This window comes from Musca domestica, unplaced genomic scaffold, assembly GCF_030504385.1.
Source record: "Musca domestica strain aabys unplaced genomic scaffold, Musca_domestica.polishedcontigs.V.1.1 4, whole genome shotgun sequence".
Lineage (NCBI taxonomy): Eukaryota > Metazoa > Arthropoda > Insecta > Diptera > Muscidae > Musca > Musca domestica.
This window is the reverse complement of record NW_026712328.1, coordinates 19484045-19510394: the sequence shown is the minus strand read 5'-3', so window position 1 is coordinate 19510394 and position 26350 is coordinate 19484045. Positions and strand designations below refer to the sequence as shown.

The following is a 26350-nucleotide window of genomic DNA, read 5'->3' as shown; positions in this document are numbered from 1 at the left end:
GTGGGATTACATTTAATATGGATTAAATATTTCTTAAAAAATTCGAAAAAAAAAAACAAAAATCCCTGAACAATTCTTTAGGCACAAAGTCCTTCCTATGGCAGAATTTTAAGTGAAGTTTTATTCGAAAACCCCCACTTTTCTTACATTTAAAATCAATTTAAGATTGAGTAATCTCAATACATTCTCCATCATTTGCTTTTTACGATAAAATTCCAAGGTCAAAAAATGTATTTATACATATTTTTTCGAAGAAAGTTTAAAATATATCTATGTACTGTTGGATAAGTCTCCAAACTTTTTCCCATACAAATGCCGTCAGGCAAAAAAATCAATATGACATATTCACTTGCCTCCAAGACGTGACATACACTTCTCTCTGTCTCGTGTCTGGACTTTTCAAATATTGTTTTGTTTAGTTTTTTGCCATCTTTAAGATACTCTTTGTTTTTTTTTTCTTCTCGACGTATTCGTAAATAGCCACGAAGAAGAAATATTAGTTTTTCAATAGTATTTGATAACCTGACTGACACTTTTGTCTAATGCTTTTGTCGTGTTTGTTTTTGTGGTGAGATAGACGAAGCAATGAACACATAAAAAATTACACTGCCAAACGAAATGTGGATGAAAAAAATCAATTTTTTTTGTTAAACAAATCTGTGGCCCTCCTCGATATGGCGAATTTGAAAACATAAAAATACAGGAAATTGGATAAAGTTTTTCTAGGGGATACTGAAAAAGTTTGGGACTAACTAAGGTTTAAAACAGTCAACATAAAGCAAGACTTTAAAGTGCGTTTGATTTGGTTATATAAAGGCTATACCAAATCGTACCAAAGTCACATATTTTAGAACGTTCATCCTATAGCCTTCATTCAAAAATAATTTAACTTGATTTTACCATAACTTTTAATCTCTAACAAATCCTTTGACTTATTCAATTAACAATTAATTTATCCTGTAGTTCCTGAATATTTTTGATTTTTTTAATACTCCCTTATTCTTGTAGTAATGACGCAAAATAGAATTCAGTTGATTTTAAATTACTAAATTTTCTATAATCTAAAAATATGCTGGATTTTTGGATCTTTGAACAAGATATACATAATAAAAAACAAAAGTACAATGAAATAAAAGTAACCTCATTTCAAATAAGCATTCCCAGCTCGGCATTTTCTATAATTTACCTTGTCAACTTTTACTACCTAGAAAACAGTTCCCATGTCCGATTTTGTGTATATAGTACTATGGATTTATGAATATAGATTTTGACAATGAGATGTTGTCAAAGGTAAAAATTTGAAAAAATTGTAAACATATGATTGCATGACTTCTACCATGATGAAAATAAATAAATTAAAGAAAAAAGGAATTGTTTAGGTTTTGGATATTAACGCATTGATTTTACATGGGGTGATAATTTTTTTATTTATAATTAAAATGGAAATTCGATTGCAATCCCTTCAAAAATTATTTGATTTTTTATTGAACCTTTTTACAGTTTTAAGAAAACCCTACTTGTCCTTTGTTTCCACTTCATCACCAACAACGTGTTTCCTTTAAGGGCATCAACAATTTCAGTGCATGCAACTTTGTCCTGCCTATACCAACATACGAACATGTCACCATTCTACATTTCAATTCAATTTCACACTTAGTCGAAACTACATACTACCATATTTCACGCTCGAAATTCTTTCCGAAAGTCATAAATCATTTTATGTGTGTGTTACATTCAAGATATTTATCCACGCGACAAATTGTCCATAAAAACGTTCAATAAACTCTTTATAATCGCATTGTTAAGCAGCGAGTCAAGATCATTAGATCTGTCAATATTCACCTCACAGATCATCAGTCATACATAAACAACTGAACGAGAACATACAATAAACAAAATGTAAGTATTTTATGTTTTATTGATGATAGGTGGGTGTGGGAAGGGAGGTCCCTGGGCCGGATAAGGGGGAGATGGCGTTGAAAATCTTCTTCGGTTAGGCCTTTAGCGGGGGCAAGATTGTTATCACTTGCCCGTTGGCGTTACGTTGGAAACATTAATATCATTAAATGCTCACATGCACACAGACACACACACAATCATACGTACACACTACACATTATAATACACAATTTTTTTAATTGTTTATAAAATTGGATAGTTTATCTTCCATAATACAAACATACACACCAACACATTGGAATTATTAAATGTTTCATTGATTCCACGATTCGTCCTTAATGAAAGCAAAATGCTGTTGTCCATTCATTCATTACCTTCACATCGCGGCATTATGTATGTGTGAGCATGTATTTAGTTTAGATTATCCAAAGTCATTAATAAATCAGCACAACCATATGATACATCATCCCAGCTATGGCAATTTTGTACGCTTTCCGTGGAAGGTATGCATGAATTATTTTAAAGTGAATAAATCTTTAATTCAAGCTGTGTCTGAATAATCACCAAGTGTAAGAGACTGACTGTCTGTCGTTGTCGCTGGGCTGTGTTGGGTTAAGAGTAAAGGGGGGTATATGAGTTTTTGTTTTAATAACGAAAAAACTACTTTAAATATATAGCCACAATGTGATGATGTGAATATCTGAAGATGGATTAAAAGATGCCGACTTGGTCAACTGGAACTAAAAGTTCGGTAGGGCAGATATTTTTTCGGAAATGTTGCATTTTTTTGCAATTTTCGTATGTTTTTGAAATCATTACAATTCAGTGGATCAACTCGCTTTTTTGATTAATTTGAGTTTTTTTTTTTTGAGGAAACAGGAGCTATCATTAGGTTGCAGTAAAGGAAACAAAAATATGTTTGTTATGTTTAAAGCAGAAAATGTCAAATCTAAATTGTAAGGAAAGGACAAAAATCGAGCACAAAGTGCCATGTGATAACCTACACCACTCTGTGAAATTAGGAGAGCCTCCGATAGGAAATGTATTATTGGTGATTTTTTTACCAATTTTGATCGTTGCGTTTAGAAAGGTTTAAATTTGAAATCGACTGGAATGAATATGGGACCTAAATTTCCATCTGAATAGAATCTCTATTAATTTGACAGGTTGTCTTTAGTGGACACACAAAACACATTCTGTGCTAACGGTTTTTATTACTTGGTAATGAGAATATTAAGTTATGTTGCTTGCATTTAAAGAATATCCCATTATTTTTAACCAACTGGTATTGCTGAACATAGTTTAATTGAATCACATTTTAATGAGTCTTTCGGCTTCCAAGTTTTCGCTTAGATACATATGGGAGTTATGGAAATATCTGCACCGATTTTTACTAAATTTTATAAGCTCACTTAAAATCCATTGTATACGGTAAGGTATTACGCACTTGGTGTACAAGAAATCTGATAAAATTGTATATGAAACCATATTCAAATCTGAACCGATTTTCAGTAAAGCTGTGTAAATTTTAAATGTAACTAAACTACATGAACATTCCGACATACATAAATCGACCCTGTAATTGTTTCTATGTAAATTTTACAAAGGAACTATGGGTCTACCTCGTCTCCTTCAAAATTTTATGAAAAAATATTTAATAATATTATCCTCAATCTGACGTGGGATATTAGAAGGCCGTAAAACATGTTATACAGGCACTAAAAGCCGACGTACTCAAATATTTCCAAACATTGTCGGAGTTTTTTATAGACCTACGATCATCAGCATCCATGAAATTTTGAAGCAGAAAATCTTCTGGTAAATATATATACAACAATTAAATTTCATTCCTTAGGAAAATTCATAACACTTTTTGTTTTCATTTTCTCACGCACAGAAAATTCAACAATATTTCGGTTTAAATATTTCAAAATTGATCTTTTCAACACGCAACAGATATTTATCTCTTTCGCAAAGATTGTATTGTTGGCTGGCTATATTACAACAAAGAGCAACAAAAATAAAACAAAGATCCAAAGTGTCACTCAAATTTCGTAAATTTTTTCTATGTTTGTCACAAAACGGCGGCCACCTGACTCAACACATCATTCATTCGTCTGTCCATCCATCTAAAAAAACAACGCATTCGAAACAAAAACAACCAAACGAATCGATAATGCGTGGATGTCTAGGCACTTAATTTCCCTAACCCATAAGTTAGTGTCAATGGCCAATTTGAGGAACATTCGGGGGCAAATTGTGGGAAATAAATGTGGCCCTACAATTCATATTTTTCGCTTATGATTGAAATGTCTTTGGGACAGTAACGTAGGGCTGAAAAATGAAACAAAAACAACATGAAAATGAATTATATATTTTAATGCATTGTTGTGATCTCGATATTGTCATTGTTGTGATCTGCACGTCCACGCGAGTGGTTCTGGCATCAAAGAGTTGTTGCTACATTTCTGATGTGCTGAAATCGAAATGAAACTTTGACATCAGATTAACATATCAGTTTCAATTGTTGTGTATTTTCTTGTTGTTTTTGCTTTTGCTATAGTATCCGTCTTTGGGTTCTTTCCGGATTCCACTCTTTTAAGTTCCTTTGTTTATATCTTGCTTTATACTCTCATCGGTTGCATGAATGTACTTTGCATGCTGATGCTGATGTCGATGATGATGATGTGATGTCGTGTGTATGCAAAACATTACACAGATCTTCTCAAGTCCATTTCTATTTCTACAGAAGATATCATCATCTCAGTCAAGCAAAACAAATAAAAAAACATGCAAAACCTAAAGATCTGAGAATTTATAAAGTGACACTACACAAAAAGTTCAGATCGATCTGTATGTTAGTGTTTATAATGCCAAAAGAATGAATAAATGCTAGGTAAAATTGAGAGAAACACTTTTGGCTGATTTTGAAACAAAAAAAAAAAAAAAAATAAAATAACGAAGTATAGCAAACAGGTAGGGCGTATATTTGGTACTTCAATGATTATATTGATGATATGGTTATATAGATTTTACTTTTTATTGTTCTAAGAAACCTATATGCCAAATTATATTTAAATCGCCTGAAGAATATATTGAACATTAAAATAGAGCATTTTTGTATCCCGAGAGAAATCAAAATACCAAATTACCCCAGAATACAATACAATTTTTGATACAATTATTTTATATTACATTAAACTTAAAATGACCGAAATTTGGCAAGTTAATTTTAAAACTTATCTTAAACGAAAAAATTCTAAATGGACCCATTGTCAATATTACCTACCTTATCCACCGAAAATATGGACCGCAATCATACATTTTCAGTGTCAATTACCTCTGAAGTAATCCAAATCTACCTATCATATAAATGAATGTAGGTCTTATAACAGCAGCGCATTGTAACAAATATTCACTGATAGAAAGTCACATTCCATATTCTTACTTAGGGCGTGCCACTATTAGCCCCTGTCTGAGATTTCCCTACTCATGAAATTCAAATTTCTTGTCAACAAAAAAACACAAAAAATACTTAAACTTAAAACATATCTTAACTTTTTGTTTTGAAATATGTAAAATATTTATATTTTACATACTTTGAGAAAATAAAATGACAACTACAACAATAATAAACAAAACATTAAAATAAAACACATACTCAAGCGCACATGACAACACCAAATAAATAAACAAAAATACAAAACCTAACCTTAAATACACATCACCCACTTTTATATGCAAAAAATGTCTGGCCTGGTGCGCTTCAGTTTGACATGCAGATCTCAATATTGACATCTGTAGCCAGAGTCCAACCTTACCAGACAAAGACGAAAGCCTCAAGACACAGTGATTGACACAATATTAGCATACACCTTGTGGACGACAATCTGTGAATCTGGTCTGAATGTGTTCTCCATGGCCGTGGATAAGAAGTTAAAGATTGACAGCTCTCTTTTTTTGTGGAAATATAGAAAATACAACGAGAACAAAAAAAACTTATTGTGCATAATATTACAAAAACAAAAAAATTTCAAAACTTTTTTTCTTCAACTTTTGTGGCTAAAGTAAAAATGTATTAGCAAAGGTCAGGGTTATAAAAATTTTAAATTGAATTGTTAAACATCTTCGCTAAAGTTGATATTTCTTTGTGGATGGGGGAAATAATGCATATTGCATTTATGGGCAAAGGGCAGATATTTATGGATAATATGCACAACTTGTGGAGTGATATTACTCAAGTTTTCATGCATATTGTGGTTGGCCCTAGAGACAGAAATTAAAAAAAAATCTGGGATTAGATTTTATTTCCAACGATTTTTTTTTTCAATAAAAGCACAAGTTTTTTTGAATTATTACTAAAATGAATACCGCAAATTATCATTTTAATAATTAAACCATAATAACTCAGATTAGCTTGGAGTTTCTTAAACAAAGGAAATTTAATGGGATCTTCTGAACATGCATAATTTGAGATTTCTAACAAATTTTACAAGAAAATTGCATTAAGCTCTTAAAATAATATGTATATATTTACAGGAGACGAAATCAAATTCTAAATTAAGATTTTAAATAATAAATATGCTTACTCATGATCAACCTTATATAACAAATATCAAAAAAAAATTAAAATATGTGCGAAATACTTGGGACGAACAACGGCTTACAATCGATGATGATGACGACTAAAAAATACACAACTGCAAAACAAACTACAAATAAATATTATATTAAAGAAACGCAAGTAACTTGTCACAATATGTTGTATATGTCATTTGTCAAACAAGGTGATATCAGCAACACTACAAAATATCAGTACAACCAGTGGACAGACAAAGAGACTGTCAGCCAAGCAGCTAACAAACCCCAATCTATAGCCATAACATGGCACAAACTACACTTAACACTCGATGAAGTAAGAAAATAATAAAAAAAAAACACACACACAAACTATGGGGAAAAAGAGTTATAAACTGACAACAATATAAATATATTTACCTACCATGAGATAAAAAAAATACAATGAATGCACAGCTATCGGTATATTGAAGTCGTGCTACAAAGAGACTTCAAGTAGAGGAACAGAAATTCCCATACTTTAGCTAAAAATTGTTATAAATGATTTTTACTATAAAACATTTATTTAATTCTTTTTTTTTTTTTTTGATAGAAAATATGTATTTCTTGCATCGATGACAATGACAATAGCGCTGACAATGTCTCATGCTAGGATAGAGAAGTTCAGGAGATAAATGCACAACAATTAAGCAATTTTTCTTGTGACTTATAAAAATATCTTGAAGTTATTTTTAATTACAAATTCGATGTGTATTTCGAAAATAGCTTGATAGTGGGAACAACCCAAAAATATATTAATGAAAAACGATTTATTTTAAAATAGTTTGCATACTTTTAGGAGCAAGCATGATGTCGCTCGATTGCTGCATATATACTGCAACTTTTTCTTCAATAGAGGCAACCACGGTTCTGTAAAATGACAGTTCTGTCTGTAATATAATGTTTGCTTATTCCGCCTTTCATGAGCAATATGCAGGGTGAGATGAAAAAACTGCAAAGAACTTCAGACTGCTGTCATTACTAAGCTAATCGGCCGACAGCTGTTAAAATTTTTCCAGTGACTGGTCATCATATTTTTTACAAGCGTACAAAAGCATTTTGGTGAGAATTTTCCAGAAAGGTATTTCTTTATATTTGACTGGAAAACGACAAGTGGCTATCGTTAGAGCACTCCAGCATTAAAATGTGAATGTGAATAAATCTTATTTTTAATACATTCCGGCTTATATATAGTCTAGTCTATAATTAAAGTCAGGTAATATCGTTGCCCGGAATGATTAATTCCTAATAATATATATTTTTTGACTAGCTCCGACCTAAGGTTTAACTACGACTGTTCAACTCCGAAGCCTTGGTCCCGGTGATGAAGCCCCCAGTATTTGTGTGACATCAAAACTATCGATACTCACCAGTTTTTATTGTTTGGCAGTTCTTAAAAACCCAAGGTTGGCAGACCATTTTTCCGTTGTAGGTAGAGTTCAAAAAGTAATTCCTTGAATGTCAGATCTTTACTGACATCTCTCTCTTAAAAGTCCAATAAAAGATTATTTCATATATGTTGCATACTTTTAGGAGCAATTAATATAAAATATAAACATCTTTAAACAACATTAAATATCTGAATTAGTTTTTTGCCAATATCAGAACTAATATTAAAGTTTCTAAGCTTACCAAAAGATATTGACTTCACTGACAATATTTTATGAAAATTGCCGGTCACACCCTTTATTCTTTCAATACTTTGGAGAATACTGCTCAAGTCTTTAAAAGGAAATTTTCAAAATAATAAAACAAACATAAAATGTTTGTAACACACTTAAAAATGTCCAACGTTCAAAACCCAAACACAACTTCTTTAAACGCCACCACATTCAGGATACATCTATGTTTGTATCTTATATAAACTTTAAAACGAGTGATGGATTGATAGACACATCCATAGAACATATGGATGTTTCGATGTATGTATGTATGCATACACATGATTGCCGGTAGGGTTGTTCTTCTTGACGCACACCAAGTCTGCTTACTGTCTGCATTGTTATGAGCTGGTCATTAGTTTTCTGTAGTGTTTTTCAGCAGCAAAAACAAAACCATACGAACTCTTTTCAAACTCTTTTCGTTCGTGGTAATTTTTTTGGTTTATTTATTTTGGAGTTTTCAAGGATAGAGAATAACAACAACAAACTAACACACAAATTCCAATCGTGGCAAAATATGTAGGTCTCCTCCCGCCCATGAAAAGCGGCAAACGTTGATGAGGAAGACAACATTTGTTCAACAAAAAGAGACTTTTGGTGTTTGGCGCGCTTTTCAAAGGCCAAAATGAAACCATCATCTAATCTCTTGGATGTTGCTAGCAACCAGTGAAGCCAATGTTTCGCTTTAGTGACATTCGGTGTCTTGTCATAGAGCGTGGTCGCCGATGTGTGTGCATTCGTTGTTGTTGCTTTTTATTTTTCTTTTTTAGTTTTTATGCTTAAATACACTTTAATTAAATGAGAGATAATTAATTTTAAGTTTAATCGGAAATTCCATTTAGATATTTGGCCCAGTGATTGATGTACTTTTGACAACATTTTACGGCGGTTTTGCGATGCCGACGCTTTTTTCAAATGTTGTTGGCGTTGTGGGTTTGGTTTTTGGTTGGTTGTTTGCTTTCCAATAAAAATAGCCAAATTTTAAAACGTTGAGTGTGCAAAAAGGAAAGGAAGTGTTTTTCTAATTTTATACATTTTCAAAGTAAAAGAGGATTTGAGTGGGGTTTTTTTGATGTAGGTCGCGTTTGTTTATTTTGAGTAATAGCTTTTTGACAAAAAGAAAAGTTCAACAACTCCATATGCGAAAGCCAAGGAAATATGGAGGTGGGCCTAGAGCATAGAATCCCACACAATCGTAATACGTATCTAGGTATGATTTTCCAAATTGACTTATTACCTCTTTGCCTTCAAAATATTCATCATATACATAAGTGTTATTGGAAAGTAAAATGAAGAGGGAAAACAACAATGGGGCGTTACTAGGCGTTAACATGTTTTTATTTGCTACAATCAAATTACATGGAAATCAGCAATGCTATTTCCTCAATCCAATCCAAGACATGATTTTTTTTCTCGTAAACACTTGAATAAGTAAAAAGAATATGAAATAGTTTTTGAAAATATGAATGGACAAAAGAAATGTGTACATAAGATTATAAGACAATGACAAAGATATAGGGATCAAATGGGCACCTACTATAAGGGTAACCTATATTTTTTTTAAATTGGAAATTTTGTAAGACATTTTTAAGTCTTTAGATATGTCCGTCAAATGTTAGTAGACCAAAAGGGAAAAGGCCAAACCTCGACGTACACCCAGATCATACTTCATACACGATTTCAGTAATTTATAAGAAATAGATGGGAGTGGTCTTGGGCTTTAAAAAATAAAAATAATAATGTCCAAAATTGTTTCCTAAATTACTGTGAAAAATTATTTATCTTTAACAAAATTGTAAATCCTGTGACTTCAAATATGGTTAAATGAATTAAAAATCCCCTAAGGTATGGAATAAAAAGTAAACATATGACTATTTAATTCATTCATTTTTGAACATATGCATATAAAATGCTCAATAAATGGACATTCATAAAAGGACAATTTTAACTCTTTCGGCATTGGGTAGGGCATTTGAAAGTCTGTCGAAAACCCATTCACCTCAAACTATTCTCTTTATAGTAATTTAACGATGCTCACTTCATAAAAATGACGTGTCAAACTATAATTTAGCCACTTCTTTGCCAAATAACAATAAAAACTTATTTTCTTTCAAAAACTTGTGGTTTGGGCTATTGTCAAAAGCCAAAACGAATTTGTACGAAAACACCCCAAGTCAAATAAGGAACTTTCTTCAAAACGTTTGTCTTGGCAACATTTTATGAATTCGTCTTTGAAAAAAATGAGGGAAAAGGAAAAGAGAGGAAAATATACAAAACAACCAAAACAAAGCTAGTCAAAAAATGCCACGAGCCTAAGCGATTTTGTTAATGTGGAAAAATTTACATACCTAATGTTTTTGTTTGTGATAGAAGGTGGCGGCTGGCAAGTGAGTGGTGGTACAATTTACCGTTACATTTTTCATATGCAAACGCTTTTCGCGTTATTTTGCTGGTGTATTTGCATTGTTGGTGTGTGTGTCTGTGTGTTTGATTTTTCAATACTTAAGAGGGGCGTCTGAAACGCGTTGACTATAATGAGGGGGCGTTTTAATACAAAAACAAACGAAAAAAAAAACAAAAGTAGCAACAACCCTAAATACACTTTAGCCATAATGCTCATATTTACCGTACTACGTGCAACAAAACTAAACGCCAAGACGGAAACGACGGCTGCCAATACTACTTCACAAGCCAACAACTTGGCTGACTTGTTAGCCGTCTAACTGAGTGTCTGTCCCTCTGTCTGTCTATCTATTGTCTACAGTTGACGTTTATGTTTAATATAATCAAATATGACAGCTGTTATGATCTTATATGGGAAATATTTACGCTTAAAGCAACATAAGCATGTTGCTAGCCAGACAAGAGTCAGACTATGTTGGCGTTTAAAATATTGCCGAGGAGTTCTTCCTCTCTGGTTATAGAATTTATTATTGCACATTTTTCGTCTGTATATTGTGGTATTTCGTTTTGGGAATATTGACAAATGTTTCATAATTTTTTTGCGTCTTCCTTCACTTTAATGACTTCTAAGGGTTGATGGTTTAATAATACATATTTTTTGGGATTTTTCTGGGTCACTAGGTTTTCCACAATTTAAAGGTAATAAATGGGTCAATACACCCAAATTTATTTTGAAAAGAAGATAAAGCAATAAAACAAATGTTTTAAATAAGTCTATCTGATTGCTCGACATTTAATAGCAATTGTAAAACAATTTTATTGAACTAAATGAACCTTGTCATTTTTTTTTTTTTTGCCCAAACTTAAATATTATTGATATATTTTTGAAATATATAAAATATGTGAACATGCATTAAATTTTGGTTCAAAAAATTTCAGAAAAGTTTACATTAGCTGACCTGTTTTCTCCAAATTTATTAACTATGTAATTGTTTACCACACAAACTCTAAAAATATGGATCGATATTTTTGAAATTTATAAAAAACTTCAGCATATTTCCGAAATTTTGACTTTTCAATTTCAGAAACAAATACAGTAACAGTTCATTTGATTTCACCCATGTTCATAGTTGAACATCTTATTTGAGTGATCAACAAATGGAAATTTTTGTGTCAATGCTTTTCAAAAACATTCAGAACCTTCCTTAATGTACCCCAAATGTATGCATTATTTTACCTTACCAATAATTTTGATCTGCCAAAAATACCGCTCTTATATAATCGATAAAATCTAATATTATTTTCTAACATTTTTTTTTCAGGTACTGTCAATGCCAACGGCGAAACAAAACGACAACGGACCTCATACACCCGCTACCAGACGCTGGAACTCGAAAAAGAATTCCACTTCAATCGTTACCTGACCCGCCGGAGACGCATCGAAATCGCTCATGCCCTCTGTCTGACTGAACGCCAAATAAAAATTTGGTTCCAGAATCGTCGCATGAAGTGGAAAAAGGAACATAAAATGGCCTCCATGAACATCGTGCCGTATCACATGGGTCCCTACGGACATCCCTATCATCAATTCGATATTCATCCGTCACAGTTTGCACATTTGAGCGCATAGGACGCGTGGCACTTTTCGGGTACTGGTTAGAGGCTCAATCAGTTGTATCAGGAACCATATCAGGCGGCAGCAGCAGCCAGTGTTGCTGGCGGTTATCAAACACAGAACGCTCAAGATTTGGGCGGCGCTGGTGGTGGAGGTGTGGGTGTAGGTGGTGTTGGCGTTGTGGGCGGCACAGCGGCCGTCGGTGGTGGGGCAAATGCTCTCTTTGCCTCGGCGGCAGCAGTGGCGTCGTCAGCGTCAAATGCCGATTGTGTTAAATATCCACAAGAATTCTGATCTCAAGTTATTATTGCGCCGCAACAGAGGTTAATGTCATCGGCAGCGTTGTCGCAAATCGATGAAAATGTGGCCAGTAGTAGTGCGGGCAGTTGTATAGAGGGTGTTGTACACGAAAATGATGATGGCGAGGATGAAGAAGATTCATATGTTCATCAGCGCCATCATCATCATCAACAACATCCTTCACAACTTCCACCACCGCCATCATCGTCACATCTTCATCATCAGCAGCACAGCGCTCATCACGATGAACTCTGTAAACAGGAGACATATGATTTAAACGAAAGTATGCTACATACTGGACTCTTGAATAATACTGTCTCCTGTCTACGTGGCAATGATACGGAGATTAGTAGCACCGCAGCTGGAGTAGGTGCAGAAGGTGACAATTTATATTGTTGCTAGAAGCAATCCCCACTCCATGGCACATAAGACCTACACTCCAACTCCATCTGACCCCCAATCAATACCAATGACATCAGCCGCTGTTGTTTGTTTGAGAAAAATATACTCACACGTACATAACTCAAGAATATTCAAGATGTGATCAAAATTATATCATCCAATTTATGAAGTTCCGAATACAACTGATTTGAGCTAAACTACAAACAGAGGCAGGCTTTATAATTTATCCACCGATGTGAAACAAAATATGAAAACGCTTCAACAAATTTAAGTTTAACTTTTTCTTTCCTTTGGATATTCTTTGAGGTTGTACTGTTTCAAAATTAGAACAAAATTGTATGTTTGATTTTAAAGCGTTTTTCATATTCCGAGGTGTTTGATATTGTGCTAAAACCAATAACACATAAAGCCTGCCTTTGATTGGTTTATACTACTGGCATATTTCTGTTTTTCCAACTTCTTGTTTAGTTCAAATATTTTTAGGCAATTCTTTTTTTTTTTTTTTTTTGTAAATTTGAAAAATTTTGAAAATATTATTTTGTAAACTTTTTGTTTTGTGTTTTTATCAGCCGTCCAGTATGATAGACCATTTGAATCCAATCAGTATTCGAAAAGAGCCTTAGTGTTAATAGGTTAAGTTTTATTATAAATATTATTATATTTCATAAGTTTAAGTAGATCATAGTGTAAATTTAAAATGAAATTGAATGTTGCTATTAATTCCAATAAGAAAAATGACGACCATTGGCAACACTGGTCCCACATGATTGGCAATATTTCTCTGGTTCCCTCATTCTCTATGTTTTCTTTTTTGTTATATGATTGGCAACACATCTTATCATAGACACACACACATACTCAAAACTACTGTGCTTTAGAAATTTTAATTTAGTTTTTGTTAGAACCCTTAATTTACTCACAGCAGTGCTTTTCAAACCATGGTTTACTCTTGAGAACGTTATATATTTTTTTTGTTTATACGTGCACATATTTTAAAATTACTCTAATAAATTTCTTATTACTTATTATTTATATATAAATATAAAAAAAGATATTTTGTTTTAATTATACCGAAAGATTTTGATTTTTCCATTGAAAAATTGACATGGAAAAGATTTAAATTATTCCAAAAAAAAAAAAAAAAATCAGAAAAAAACACACTAAAGCTTAGAATATTATATGAATGCGGAATAACAGCTATGGTTAAAATGCATTTATTTGAACATTTTTCTTTTTGAGGGAACTGGAAAATCCATTAGTTATATTCATAAGGATGCAAATAAATGTTAATCAATGGAAACTTCTAACCCCTATCTGAGAAATACATCAAATTTCTTCAAAAATATTGTCTTATTATGGATATCAAAAACTTCGAGTAAGAGCTCTTTCGTGAGTTTTCCATCCTTTCCTGGTTTTGGTTTTTCCCTCACCAGCTTCAACTTGATACCTTCTCAAAAAATATAACATCAAATATCATTTTGTAGGTCCCGATCTTTGATGGCGAAATTTTTGCCACTACCGAGGAGGTGAATTAAGATCTAGATACCTTTGGTCCCTTCGCTTTGTAATATTTTTTATTACTTCTGTCTTTTTGTCTACGCATGAACATTTGATTTAACTTCATTATCTGAGACTCTGAATGCCTAATCGTTGCCTGAGTCGGAGTTTCAGTTTGCAGCTCTCTCTCTCTCCTTCATTTTCCTTATACTTTCGTAGGACCTGCACCGAAGGGGGTTTCTTTGAGTTTTCAGAAGACCACAAAAGACTTTGTTCTTTTTTGTTTATTATTCATAAAGAGTTATGTTTCGGAGTCCGAGATACATTCTAGGTGTTTTGTTCAGTTCTTTCTTTGAAATAAAATAAACTTAATATTCAGGGTTTAACATAACCTATAAACTTACAATTGTTCTGTATCACGTGGCTGGGCCAGGTGCTGCAACACATTTTATTACATTTTTCAATTTATCATAACGTTCTCAAGTCAGCACATATTTTTAATTGTTTTTCAGTTTGCTTGCAGCTTTTTTGTACTTAAAGTCCATTTTTTATATAATTTATTAGCCTATTATTAAAAATATGTTTGTTTCTATCACTGTTTTCTGATTTTTTCTTTTTTTGTTTTTTTGTAAATAATTAAATTATATACCTTCACAAAATCCCATTTTTAACAGACATTAAAAAATATGATTTTATTACGGTTTAAAGAAAATATTTAATTTTCTTCTTGGTTTAATGCTTTATACTTCAAAAAAAAAAAAATAATTCTTACGTTTTTCTTTTCATTTCAATACAAACGAACTTAGCATACAAATAGTTATTGAATATCCTCCCAAAAACAAATAAAACAAATTCGGAAACACAGGGCCGATTGTCTTTAGGATGTTTTGTCCTTTACGTTGATGGTAAATAACATACCGATTTATCTTAAATGCAATATTATTTTTTGTGTTTTTAGACAAACAAAACAACAACATAGTGATAAATTTATGATTTTAAGTTTCTAGAAGTAATGATAATTTGCAATAGATTCAAAATACTCCATTATAAACAACAAACATATAAAACTAAAACACAACTTTGTAAAAATGTTAATAATTTATAAAATAAAAAATATATAAATAATTTTTATTTTAATATTTTATATCATTTTAAGTAGTTTATATTTATAAATAGTAAAAGTAATTATTATAAAAAAAAAAACAAACAAAAAACAAGAATATCAGGTTTAAAAGTTGTTTTAATTTTTAGCAATAAGCAAACAAATAAATATAAGTAATACAAACTATTTACTATATAAAGTATATATACAAATGTTTAATTTAATAACACCGAAATTATATACTCAAATTTCATGTCCCAGCTGTCTATATTAAAAAAAAAAAAAACAACAACAACATCCACATTTTGTTACCTTTAGCATAAAACAACCTATTCTCAACGAGACATTTAGCAACTAAAAATTGAATACAAAACTTTATAGTTAGAGCTCCCATAAAATTAATAAGAAAACAAAATAAATTTTAGATTAATAACTATTATTTATAATGTAATATTTATATGCAATAAGGTTAGTGCATCATTTACAAAAATGTGTTTCTTTAAAAAAAAAATGTGGATTACATTTTAGTTATTACATAAGAATCGAATACCCACAAAAATATAAACTAGTAAATATTTTAGCACAAATTTATTGTTTTCTTAATTTCTAATTACAAAAATAATTATTTTATTATTTATAATTAAACAAACTAAACCAACAACAATGAAACATTATGGGCATCTCCCACTCGCTTTTAAGTTATAAGGCACCATAAGAACAATTTATACATACCTATAATTCTAATAAAAATTGAAAGCAAAACATAAAACAAAAACTTCAAATCAATTGTTTAATTTCTTCCTCTCTTACTCATATACATACAAATAATTTTGTTTTTGTAACAAAGGATAAGAACAAGAATTATAACGAAATGAAGCTGCGCATTCCATGTAAAATTTATACAAAAATGTCATTCAGTACATACATAAGAAAGAGAGAAGAGAAAGATGTGCGAAAAAATTATTATCATGATTACTGTAAATGTATCAAAATTTAAACAAAAAACTTCATATTACACTTACACTTAATTTAATTAAATAGTAAATAAATTAGTAAACAAAAAAATAAAAACATTTTAATATAGTTTCGCAATATGTTATTACCTATAACAGATTCTTATTATAGTAATAAACGAAAAAAAAACATACATATGTTAAAAAAGAAAAGAGAAATAAAATAAAACAAAAAGAAATAAATAAATATAATTATTTATATGTTTTATTTTTGTGGATATGCGAGATAGGCGACTTCAGGTAATTAGTATTTAAACACACACACACCTTAAATTAAAATGAAATCTATATAAATAAAAGAGTAAAGAGTTGACTTGTTGATTGACTGACTGACTTAATGATTCATCAACGGCCAGACTAAACAGCTAAAGCTAGAATCTTGAAATTTTGGCTGAGAGTCACTCTTGGTCCAAAGGGGTTAGATAAGCCTGCGATTTTGGAAATTCGTACTAGAACGGTACGAAAAGTACTAAAAGGTTCTAAGTATGATACCCTTTGTATTTGATGAACCAGTAGAGCAAGAATTCTATAATTTCGCAAATGGAGTGAGTGATGGATGTACCAATGGGATTTTGGATTTTGGATGAATTCGCACTATAATTGTACGAAAAGTACTAAAATGTACTAGATTTAGTACGATTTCTTATTATGTGAACGGTTAGAGCTAAAAACTTCAAATTTGGAATGGGAATGAAAGTTGAAGAGTAGGGTCGATGGGAGGAGGTAATTTTGGAAGTGTGTACTCATTAATACGAAAAGTACCAAACGGTACTAAGTTTGGTACAATTTGAATTTGGAGGAACGGATGGAGCTGGAGTTGAAATCATGAAATTTAGAACTAATATTGCTATTACATAGTAGGGCTAAGGTATGTACGTGGTTATGGAAATTCGTACTTATGCGTACCGAATGTTACTAAATTTGGATTTAGGTGAACCGATAGAGCTGGAATTAAGATTACTGTTGGAGTGTAGGATTATGTAGGATGCTTTTGGAAATTAGTACTTATATGTACTATATGATATGATATGATTTGGGTGAACCGATATGGCTGGAATCCTAAAAATGGGTAGTGAGATTTCTATGGGATTGAATGATGCAGGTTGTAATTATACCCTACAACACTATGTGTTGGGGGTATTATAAGTTTGATTGGGCCAAAAATTATGTAACACCACGAAATATTGATTTCCCACATAGGAAATTATATATGGATCTTCCTATCTCGCCGAGCTGAGTCGATCTAGCTATGTATGTCCGTCCGTCCGTCTGTCCGTCTGTCCATGTTAATTTGTAATCACTCTACAGGTCGCAATTATGGCCCGATCTTCACGAAATTTAGAATGGAGGTGGGGCTAGGGTCAGAATAGAACCCTATTTCTTTTGGAGATGATCGCCAAATGTTTAGGGGTTGAAATGGACCAAATACTGAAAAAATGTCGGATTTTGCAGTAGCTATACAGGTCGTAATTATAGACCAATCGACGGAATTTCGCATGTAGCTAGAGTTTAGGGCGGGGAAGAAGCCTACCATATATTTGTGTGGTCGTCGGATAATATTTAGCGGGTAAAATTGACCATATCCTTTTTGTTGAAAAAATTCAAAATTTTTCATTAAACCGCGAATATTTTAAGTCCCGGCGAAATCTCAAAGCCATGACGAGGTTACTTCTGATCTTTACATTGATGTTAAGATCCAAAAAATCGAACATATAGCAAATATATGCGATATATATATCTATCAAAGAAGATATGCTTAAAAGATCTCATATATGTCGAGAACGGCTGAACTGATTTCGACAGTTCTCATTAATTCAGAATGGCCTCTTGGCAGGAAAGGAAAAACGTCTAAGAAACGCATACAAATATCTCTCTAAAGATGAAAATATTTATTTTGTAACATTTTCTCATATTTTTTCCATTTTGTCATATTTTTGGCATATTTTCATTTTGAATTAAACATTTGGTAATATTTCTACAGCTTACAAAACTAAGTAGTAAGGATATCAGGATATCATATACAGATCGCATTTATGGCCCGATCCTTACGAAATTTTGCATGGGAATAAGATGAGGGTCAGAATAGAAGCCTACTCTTTTTGGAGATGATCGCCATATATTTAGGGGCTGAAATGGACCAAAAAACTGCAAAATTGTCAGGAGGTCGTAATTATCGCCCGGTTACCGGACATTGCAAAAGCCAAGCAGTTTTGGATGGCCATCCAAAAATATTCAATGTGTGAAGGAGTTTGCCAACTTTTGTAGACAAAATACGAAAATGTCCACTCCAGTGAACTTTTGGAGAATTCACAAACACAGGAAATCTCAAAATCTCTTTTGCCACTTCTGAGAGATTATAGGTCTTTGGGAAATATTGGTTCCAGATCTAGGAAGACCATCTACGTGCAACATCTTCCAATAAATTGGAAATGAGCAAATTAGTTTATTTGAACATTAGGGAACGAAACCTGATGGTTTTCTTTGATTGTGGAAATTGGTACTTATATGTACTACAATTTGGATGTATGTGAACCGATGGGTCAGAATTGGTTGTATTGCTAAGGTATAGAGGTGGTTGTATTGTTAAGGTATTAAATGGCACTAAAATGTTAATTGTGATCGATGTTGGTGTGTTGGTTTGAGATATTAAGTGGTTTTGGAATTACGTACTTAAAAGTACTATATTTGGTGTTTGGGTAAGGAATTGAGTTGGAAGTCTCAAATTTGAAATTAGGATCACCTTTTGTGGGAATTGGTTGATATATGGCGCGGAACTTGAAAGTACCTACTAAAATGTACGGAACCTTGACGCTGCGAAGATTAAACAAATTAAAGTGTTTTTCAAAATTTTAAGAATATGTGTATAAACGGATAGATAATAACCTTGAAATTTGATATGAGAAACAAGTCTGAAAAATAGTGTTGATATAAGGAGGTGATTTTCTTATTTGTGAAATCTGAAATTTGGCATTAGGGTTGATTTAGAGTTGGGAGGTGGAAATTATTCATCCAATTTATAACTTGATATTAATAAATTGTGGTCATTTATTTAATACATTCCATTTAAAACAAATTTCTTATTCCATTCAATACAATGGACTCTTTTTTCGGGTCACGACGACCGCAAGATTTAAACTCTCAGCCATATGGCTACAGAGGGTATACATCATTTGGTACGATCAAAACGTGACCCATCGAAATAATGGACTTGTACCCCAAGTCTCTTTGGATAAAATCCGTTTTAGGACATTTTTGAGTCGATCTAGGGTTGTCCGTATGTCTAGCTGCCTGGTGCGCTCCATATTTCTCGAAGAGGATATTTTAAATTTGTCATTGCCCACAACGCAACTCTCTCATCGCAATTCTAATCACGTTTAATTACGTACAGAAACATTCGAAAATATCAACATCGATAGTAAATTCTAAGTTTGGTTTGAGTAAATATACCGACATTTCAGATAATAGATGTTCAATCGTTGTTGTGTCTTCATCGTCCTCATAAAGTATGCAGTTTTCATCGGCAACGTCGATTTCTTCTTATTATCACCGACAGAGTTCTTCACAAAAAGATATTCGATCAAATTAGTTTAGATACCTTGAAATTTGGTTTTTTTGTGGATTGTTTGTCATTTTGCTAGTTCGCCCGCTTTTCCGTTTCCTTTAATAATGCAGTGACATGGTGCCCAACAGAGCATTTCACATGTACTTCAGTTTTACTTATACTTCAGGAATACTTAAGATAGATCTAAAAATTGAGAGAGCCAAAAAAAAAAAAATGAAAAACTTTATTATCATCCAAGGAGAGGTTTTCGATAAAATGAAGTTGATACCCAAGCAACTAGAAAGCAGGCCTATTCTCTACATACCTTGTGATGAGTAAACACTGTCGCCCTCATACTGTATGAAAAGATCACATTAACATCTCGATTTCCTACCAATCGCATTGTTAAATTTGAAATCATTGACCAATTTTAATATGTAAATGGATGGAAAGTTTAGGGTTAGGTTAGGCTGAAAAGAGGGGCGTAATTCGCTGTGCGCTCTACACTTTAGTTATTATAAACCAGGAATTCAGATGCCTTAACGAAATTTCTTAACTATTTCATTCATTTACCATGACCTGATTCAGGTTGTATGCAGTCGGTCCTTCAAAATAGTGATCTGATATTTGCAAATCTATTTATTTTTTGGATTTCTGGAATTCAACTCGTGTATTTTTTTGAAATACGGTCAACTTTTCCAAAATATTTTCTAGAAATTTAAAAAATAACTTTAGCTAACACGGATCGAGTATCAAAACATATAGTTAAGAATATAGCAATATAGTTACCCGATAGGTCAGGTGTGAAAAAGGACAGTATTAGCCCACTCGTTCCTTTACCTCCACCACAAAAAATACTAATTTTTACGGATTACGAGATTTCAAAATCTAATGGATGGTTTGCAAAGAATAAATAGGATTTAGTTTTCTAACAGAAAGAAGGTTACGGAGTCGGTCTGCATATATTTGCTAATATTTTTATACCCTCCACCATAGTATGGAGGGTATATTAAGTTTGTCATTCCCACTGTAACACCTCGAAATATACATTTTAGACCCCATAAAGTATATATATTCTTGATCAGCATAAAATTCTATGTCGATTTAGCGATATCCGTCCGTCTGTCCATCTGTGGAAAGCTTCCGAACGAATTGAAGTAGATTGAAAATGGGCTATGTAGATCCACGATTTAGTATAGCCCCCATATAACGGTACCTCCGATATTCGGTATTTTGATGATTTTAGCTACATTATTCACCGGAATTGTTTCAAATTTGGCATTTGAAGTTCGTAATGGATACTACAGCCTAAGACAGAAAATTGTCTGTGCAGGTCCACATCTTCGTATACCCCCCATATAACGGTACCTCCTGATATTCGGTATTTTGGTGATTTTACATTAGATTCTTTCACTGGAATTATTACTCACCGGAATTGTTTCAAATTTGATATTTGATGTTCGCAATGGTCCACATCTTCGTATAGCCCCCATATAATTTTCCTCCCCATTTTCGGTATATTGATGATTTTAGCGACTTTATTCACCGAAATTGCTTCTCGATATTCGGTATTTTGATGATTTTAGTGACATTATTCACCGGAATTGTTTCAAATTTGGTATTTTAAGTTCGTAATGGATGCTACAACCTAAGACAGAAAATTGTCTGTGCAGGTCCACATATTTTTTAATGGATTTTATTGTTTTTGTGAATTGCTAAATTCGATCCAAATGGTGAAGGGTATTCAAAGTTCGGCCAGGCCGAACATACAGATTTTTTACTTTTTAACCTTTTTTGTTTACTATACACATTCAAAGGATCATAATATACTTATTATTGTTCCCGCCCTTTTAAATATTAAAACATAAAAAATTATGTTTGTCATTCCATTTGTAACACCTAGAAATAAACATTTTAGACCCCACAAAGTATATATATTCTTAATCAGCATACAATTCTATGTCGATTTAACGATGTTCGTTCGTCTGTGGAAATCACTCTAGATTTCGAACGAACTGAAGTAGGTTGATAAAATTTTCCCCAATTGTGTGTTTGGTCTGCAGGACTTTTCGTATTGAAATGGGCAATATAGGAATTGGTTCAATTTTCGATATGATAGTTCGTAATAGGTACTACAAACTGCAATTCGAACAGGGTTCTACAGCCTGTGACAAAAAATTGGTTATGTAGGTCCACCATATGACGTCACCTCCCTATATTCGGTATGCGTTCTGTGACAGAAAATTGCCGGCCCACGTCGTTGTTTAGACCCTAAAATGAAGATAAATCTCTGAATACGGTATATTTAAGATTTTAACAGAATTTATAAAGTATAACACAAGTTTTAATACCCTCGACTATTGGGTAAAAAAAAAAAACATTTTTATATAAAAGTATGTGAATTCAAACTTGTTCTACTTTAAATTACAAATACCAGTAAGACCGTTCAGAAAATGCTGTTAGACTTTTCAAAAAACACATAAAGTGGGTGAGCCAATTATATGGGGGCCATACCAAAACGGGAACCTCTATGGACAATTTTACAATTTGCGGATTGTCATCTACCAGATATTTTTAAATACAATATTTGAAAAAGTTTCGTGGGTAAATGTGACTAGGATTATCAAAATACCGAATATCGGTGGGTAACGTTATATGTGTGCTATAGGAAAACGTGTACCTAAATATTCAATGTTCTGCCACCGGAACTAGAATCTATTATGAATTACAAATACTATGGGAAATGTAGCAACATTTTTAGACAAATCCGTGAAAAAATACCGAATATCGGGGGGTTCCGTTATATGGCGGCTACTAATCACCTCAGGCATAATACAAACTGTTCTGCCATATTTTCAAGATCTACGTCAAATATTGTGGGCTCTCAAGCATGTCAAAAAATCGTATCGAAATGGTTTTAATTTCGCAATTCCAAATCGCATATTTTTGTTTTAGCTTCTTCAGATTTCGTACGATTTAGTGAACTACGAATTCAGTGTAAATATGGCAACATTATATATTCAATATGGTAACATTGGGGGAATGAAAGAACGAAGAATGAGGAATCAAAACAAAACACATGATTACAAAACATTGTAGAAGTGTTACTTGTAAAAAATATTCTGTTAATGAGAGTTTTGATTGTTTTTGTAATTGTAAGTAATATACACAATACTAAAAAATACGCCGGGGGAATTTAAGAGATGCTTCGTTCCGAATTCCTGTGCCTGCCTCTAAAATATTAATTAATTGATTAAACAATATTCCACAATACATATTTCACATATTTTAAGATACATTTTTCTACAAAATTCTTTTTTTTGTGTGTGTGTTTTTTTTTTTTTTTTTTTTGTTTTGTTTTTTCTCTTTGCTTCAGTTTATTATTCGTAATAAAACAGATTAATAATTTTTGTTTCACGAAAAAAGTGATTTGGCAACACTTTGCCTTCGTCAATTGAGAAACTAATTATTTTGAATAAAAAGATTAAAAATGTAAATTTTATTTTGTATTTGTCATTAAAACAAAATATTTTACTTAAAAGTATTTGAGAGTGTTTTAAAGTCACAAGCTTCCATAAAAATACAATTTCACTTTCAAAAACAAAAGTGGTTTCAAATCGAAAAACTGTTGCGATTTGCATTTTTCGTAGAAGCTAAATACGAAATTAAAATCACTTTCGTACCGAATTCATTCCTGTGACATGTTTCAATTTTCAACAATAGCAAAACAAACACAAAAAAAAGAAATAAAAAATAATATACAAGTTGCGGTATATCTATTATTCGTATTAACATTTTCAGTTGGAACTTTTATTTATAAGACATTAAGTAAAAAACACAAAAAGTCCGAGAGACTCGAATATTACTACGCCCGAGCAGGGACTTGAACCCTGGACCCTTGGATTAAAAGTCCAATGCTCTACCGACTGAGCTACCCGGGCACATGTATTGACGATGACAAATCTAGAGTTTTGTTTGTTTGTGCAACATTCGCAGGTAGGATGTATCCGATATGTTCCAAAAATACTAAGGGATGTAAAACACATTGTTTCTCAACGAACAGTCTAAAGCAAAACAACAAACACACTAACATGTCGCCAAATTGTTGTTGTCCGTAGCGAGTACTAAAAATAGAACATATGATGTGATGTGTGGATGTGTACATACAATAAATTTAAACGAGGCGAATTTTAACAAGTTGATAATGATCGTTTATACTCATGGAAGACAATAGTATGATTTTTTGTGTGATGCAAATTCCTTGAATTCCAGTGTATAAACTTTTATTTGTAATGAGTTGTTCTTATCATCATCAAATAAACAAGAATTACTTGGTTAAGGTAGCAGGTTTTGTCACCATCACTGCTTATTGTCATCCTCTAATTCTATGATCTCCGTTGTAGAGAAATTTGAGTTTTGAAACTCATTACTTGATTGGTTTGCGGAAATGCCCGGGTAGCTCAGTCGGTAGAGCATTGGACTTTTAATCCAAGGGTCCAGGGTTCAAGTTCCTGCTCGGGCGTAGTAATATTCGGATCTCACGGAAAATTTTATTAAAAAACAAGTAAGCAAAGGCTATAGTCGTGCGGGGCCGCTTTTGAAATTAGGATTTTGACTAGGGACATTTGCCCAATATTTCTGCACTCCGTCGGTCTGTGAGTTGTTGTAGTCCATTTTACAGCTAAATATAATTCAATGGTCATCCAAAATGCTAGAATTCTTCCCTGTCCTTAACTCCCTTCACAGGCGTGTTGATTGGCTTCAATTTTGTGATCAAGAAGTTTTTCTGTTGGTTCACCTGAACCTCTAAATATTTTGCGATCATCTCCAAAAGCAAGAAGCTCCTTCGTATCTCCGAATTTAGACTCAACTGCAAAATCAGGAATTTTTTCAACCCCTTAATATTATGCGATTCAACCCCTTAATATTATGCAATCATCTCCAAAAGAAATAGGGTTCTATTCTGACCCTAGCCCCACCTCCATTCTAAATTTCGTGCAGATCGGACCATAATTGCGACCTGTAGAGTGATTACAAATTAACATGGACAGACGGACGGACGGACATACATAGCTAGATCGACTCAGCTCGGCGAGATAGGAAGATCCATATATACTTTCCTATGTGGGAAACCAATATTTCTTGGTGTTACATAATTTTTGGCCCAATCAAACTTATAATACCCCCAACACATAGTGTTGTAGGGTATAAAAACATAATTTTTAGCTTTCTAGGAAACAATATTGTACAGGTTATATAAACCTTTCGTATAATAAATTGGCCAAAAAAGTTATTGTCTGTGGATATTTTATTGACTCAAATCATAATATGTTATATGTTAAATAGCTTAAACCGAACTATTCTATAAAAAATTCACTTATTCAATGCATTTTTTACGGTAACAGAAGGTGTCGCAGTTACTCATAGTTTTGTGGAAACCTTATTATAGATATGACTAACTTAACAATGTCTTACGGATAATGAGATTAAATTTTGAAATAACATGATTTTGAAAGAGTTTTTTTTATACCCACCGAAATTAATATTTTATGGAGTCCTCTGCCATTATTTGTATTTTTTTAAAATCGGCATAAGCATTCCCCAGATATATAATCCAATGGTCATCAAAAAATGCTACACTTATTCCCCGCCCTTAGCTCTCTTCTTATGCAAAATTCCGTGTCGTTTGGTTTCTATTGTGTGATCAGGAAAATTTTTCTGTTTTTGATTCATTTAAACCCCTAAATATTTTGCGATCATTTGCAAATTCGAGAGGTCCCTCTGTATCTCCAAATTTAGACTCATCTATATGATTTGCTTGTCTACGATATTTGGCTATATTCGTCAACGAAATTAGCATACAACTGCCAGAAGCTCGCCTTTTGTGTATTTTGGATTTCGCCTGTAAGTTATTTTTAACGTTTCGGTAGAATGGAAATGTATTATTTTTTCACACATACTACCCGCAGTCCTAAACTCTAACTTTATGCGAGATTTCGTGTCCTTTGGTTTCCGTTTGTTACCTTTAGAACGGCTGCAAAATCAGGAATATTTTTAGGTGTTGGTCTATTTCAACCCCAAAATATATTGCGGACATCTTTAAAAACAAAGGGACCTAGCCCTTCTAAGCCTAACCCTATGAACATTTTCGTGAGGATTCGACGATAATTACAATTTGTATATAATAACCCCAACCTGTGTTGTAAGGCGAAAAAATATTACAAAATATACACTTCAATATTATAAGTCAAATTGACAAAATTGCATGCGATAAAAAGATGAAAAAATAAATAAAATCAC

General features: G+C 32.5%; 1 protein-coding gene and 2 non-coding genes across 3 annotated transcripts in view; 2 read left to right on the top strand and 1 right to left on the bottom strand.

Moving 5' to 3' along the window:
- The window catches only part of LOC101887370 (homeotic protein Sex combs reduced), a 68948-nt gene extending 52670 nt beyond the window's left edge, over nucleotides 1-16278 (top strand). Inside the window, exon 3 of the mRNA XM_059126828.1 lies at nucleotides 11903-16278. Within this exon, the coding sequence (XP_058982811.1) occupies nucleotides 11903-12210 (308 nt within the window). The 3' untranslated portion in view covers nucleotides 12211-16278. The remainder of the gene's footprint in view (nucleotides 1-11902) is intronic.
- Nucleotides 16279-23918: 7640 nt separating this feature from the next.
- On the bottom strand, nucleotides 23919-23991 carry TRNAK-UUU (transfer RNA lysine (anticodon UUU)). Its single transcript has one exon. It is a non-coding gene; the product is annotated as a tRNA-Lys (tRNA).
- A 508-nt stretch (nucleotides 23992-24499) lies between these two features.
- On the top strand, nucleotides 24500-24572 carry TRNAK-UUU (transfer RNA lysine (anticodon UUU)). Its single transcript has one exon. It is a non-coding gene; the product is annotated as a tRNA-Lys (tRNA).
- The last annotated feature ends 1778 nt before the right edge of the window (nucleotides 24573-26350 follow it).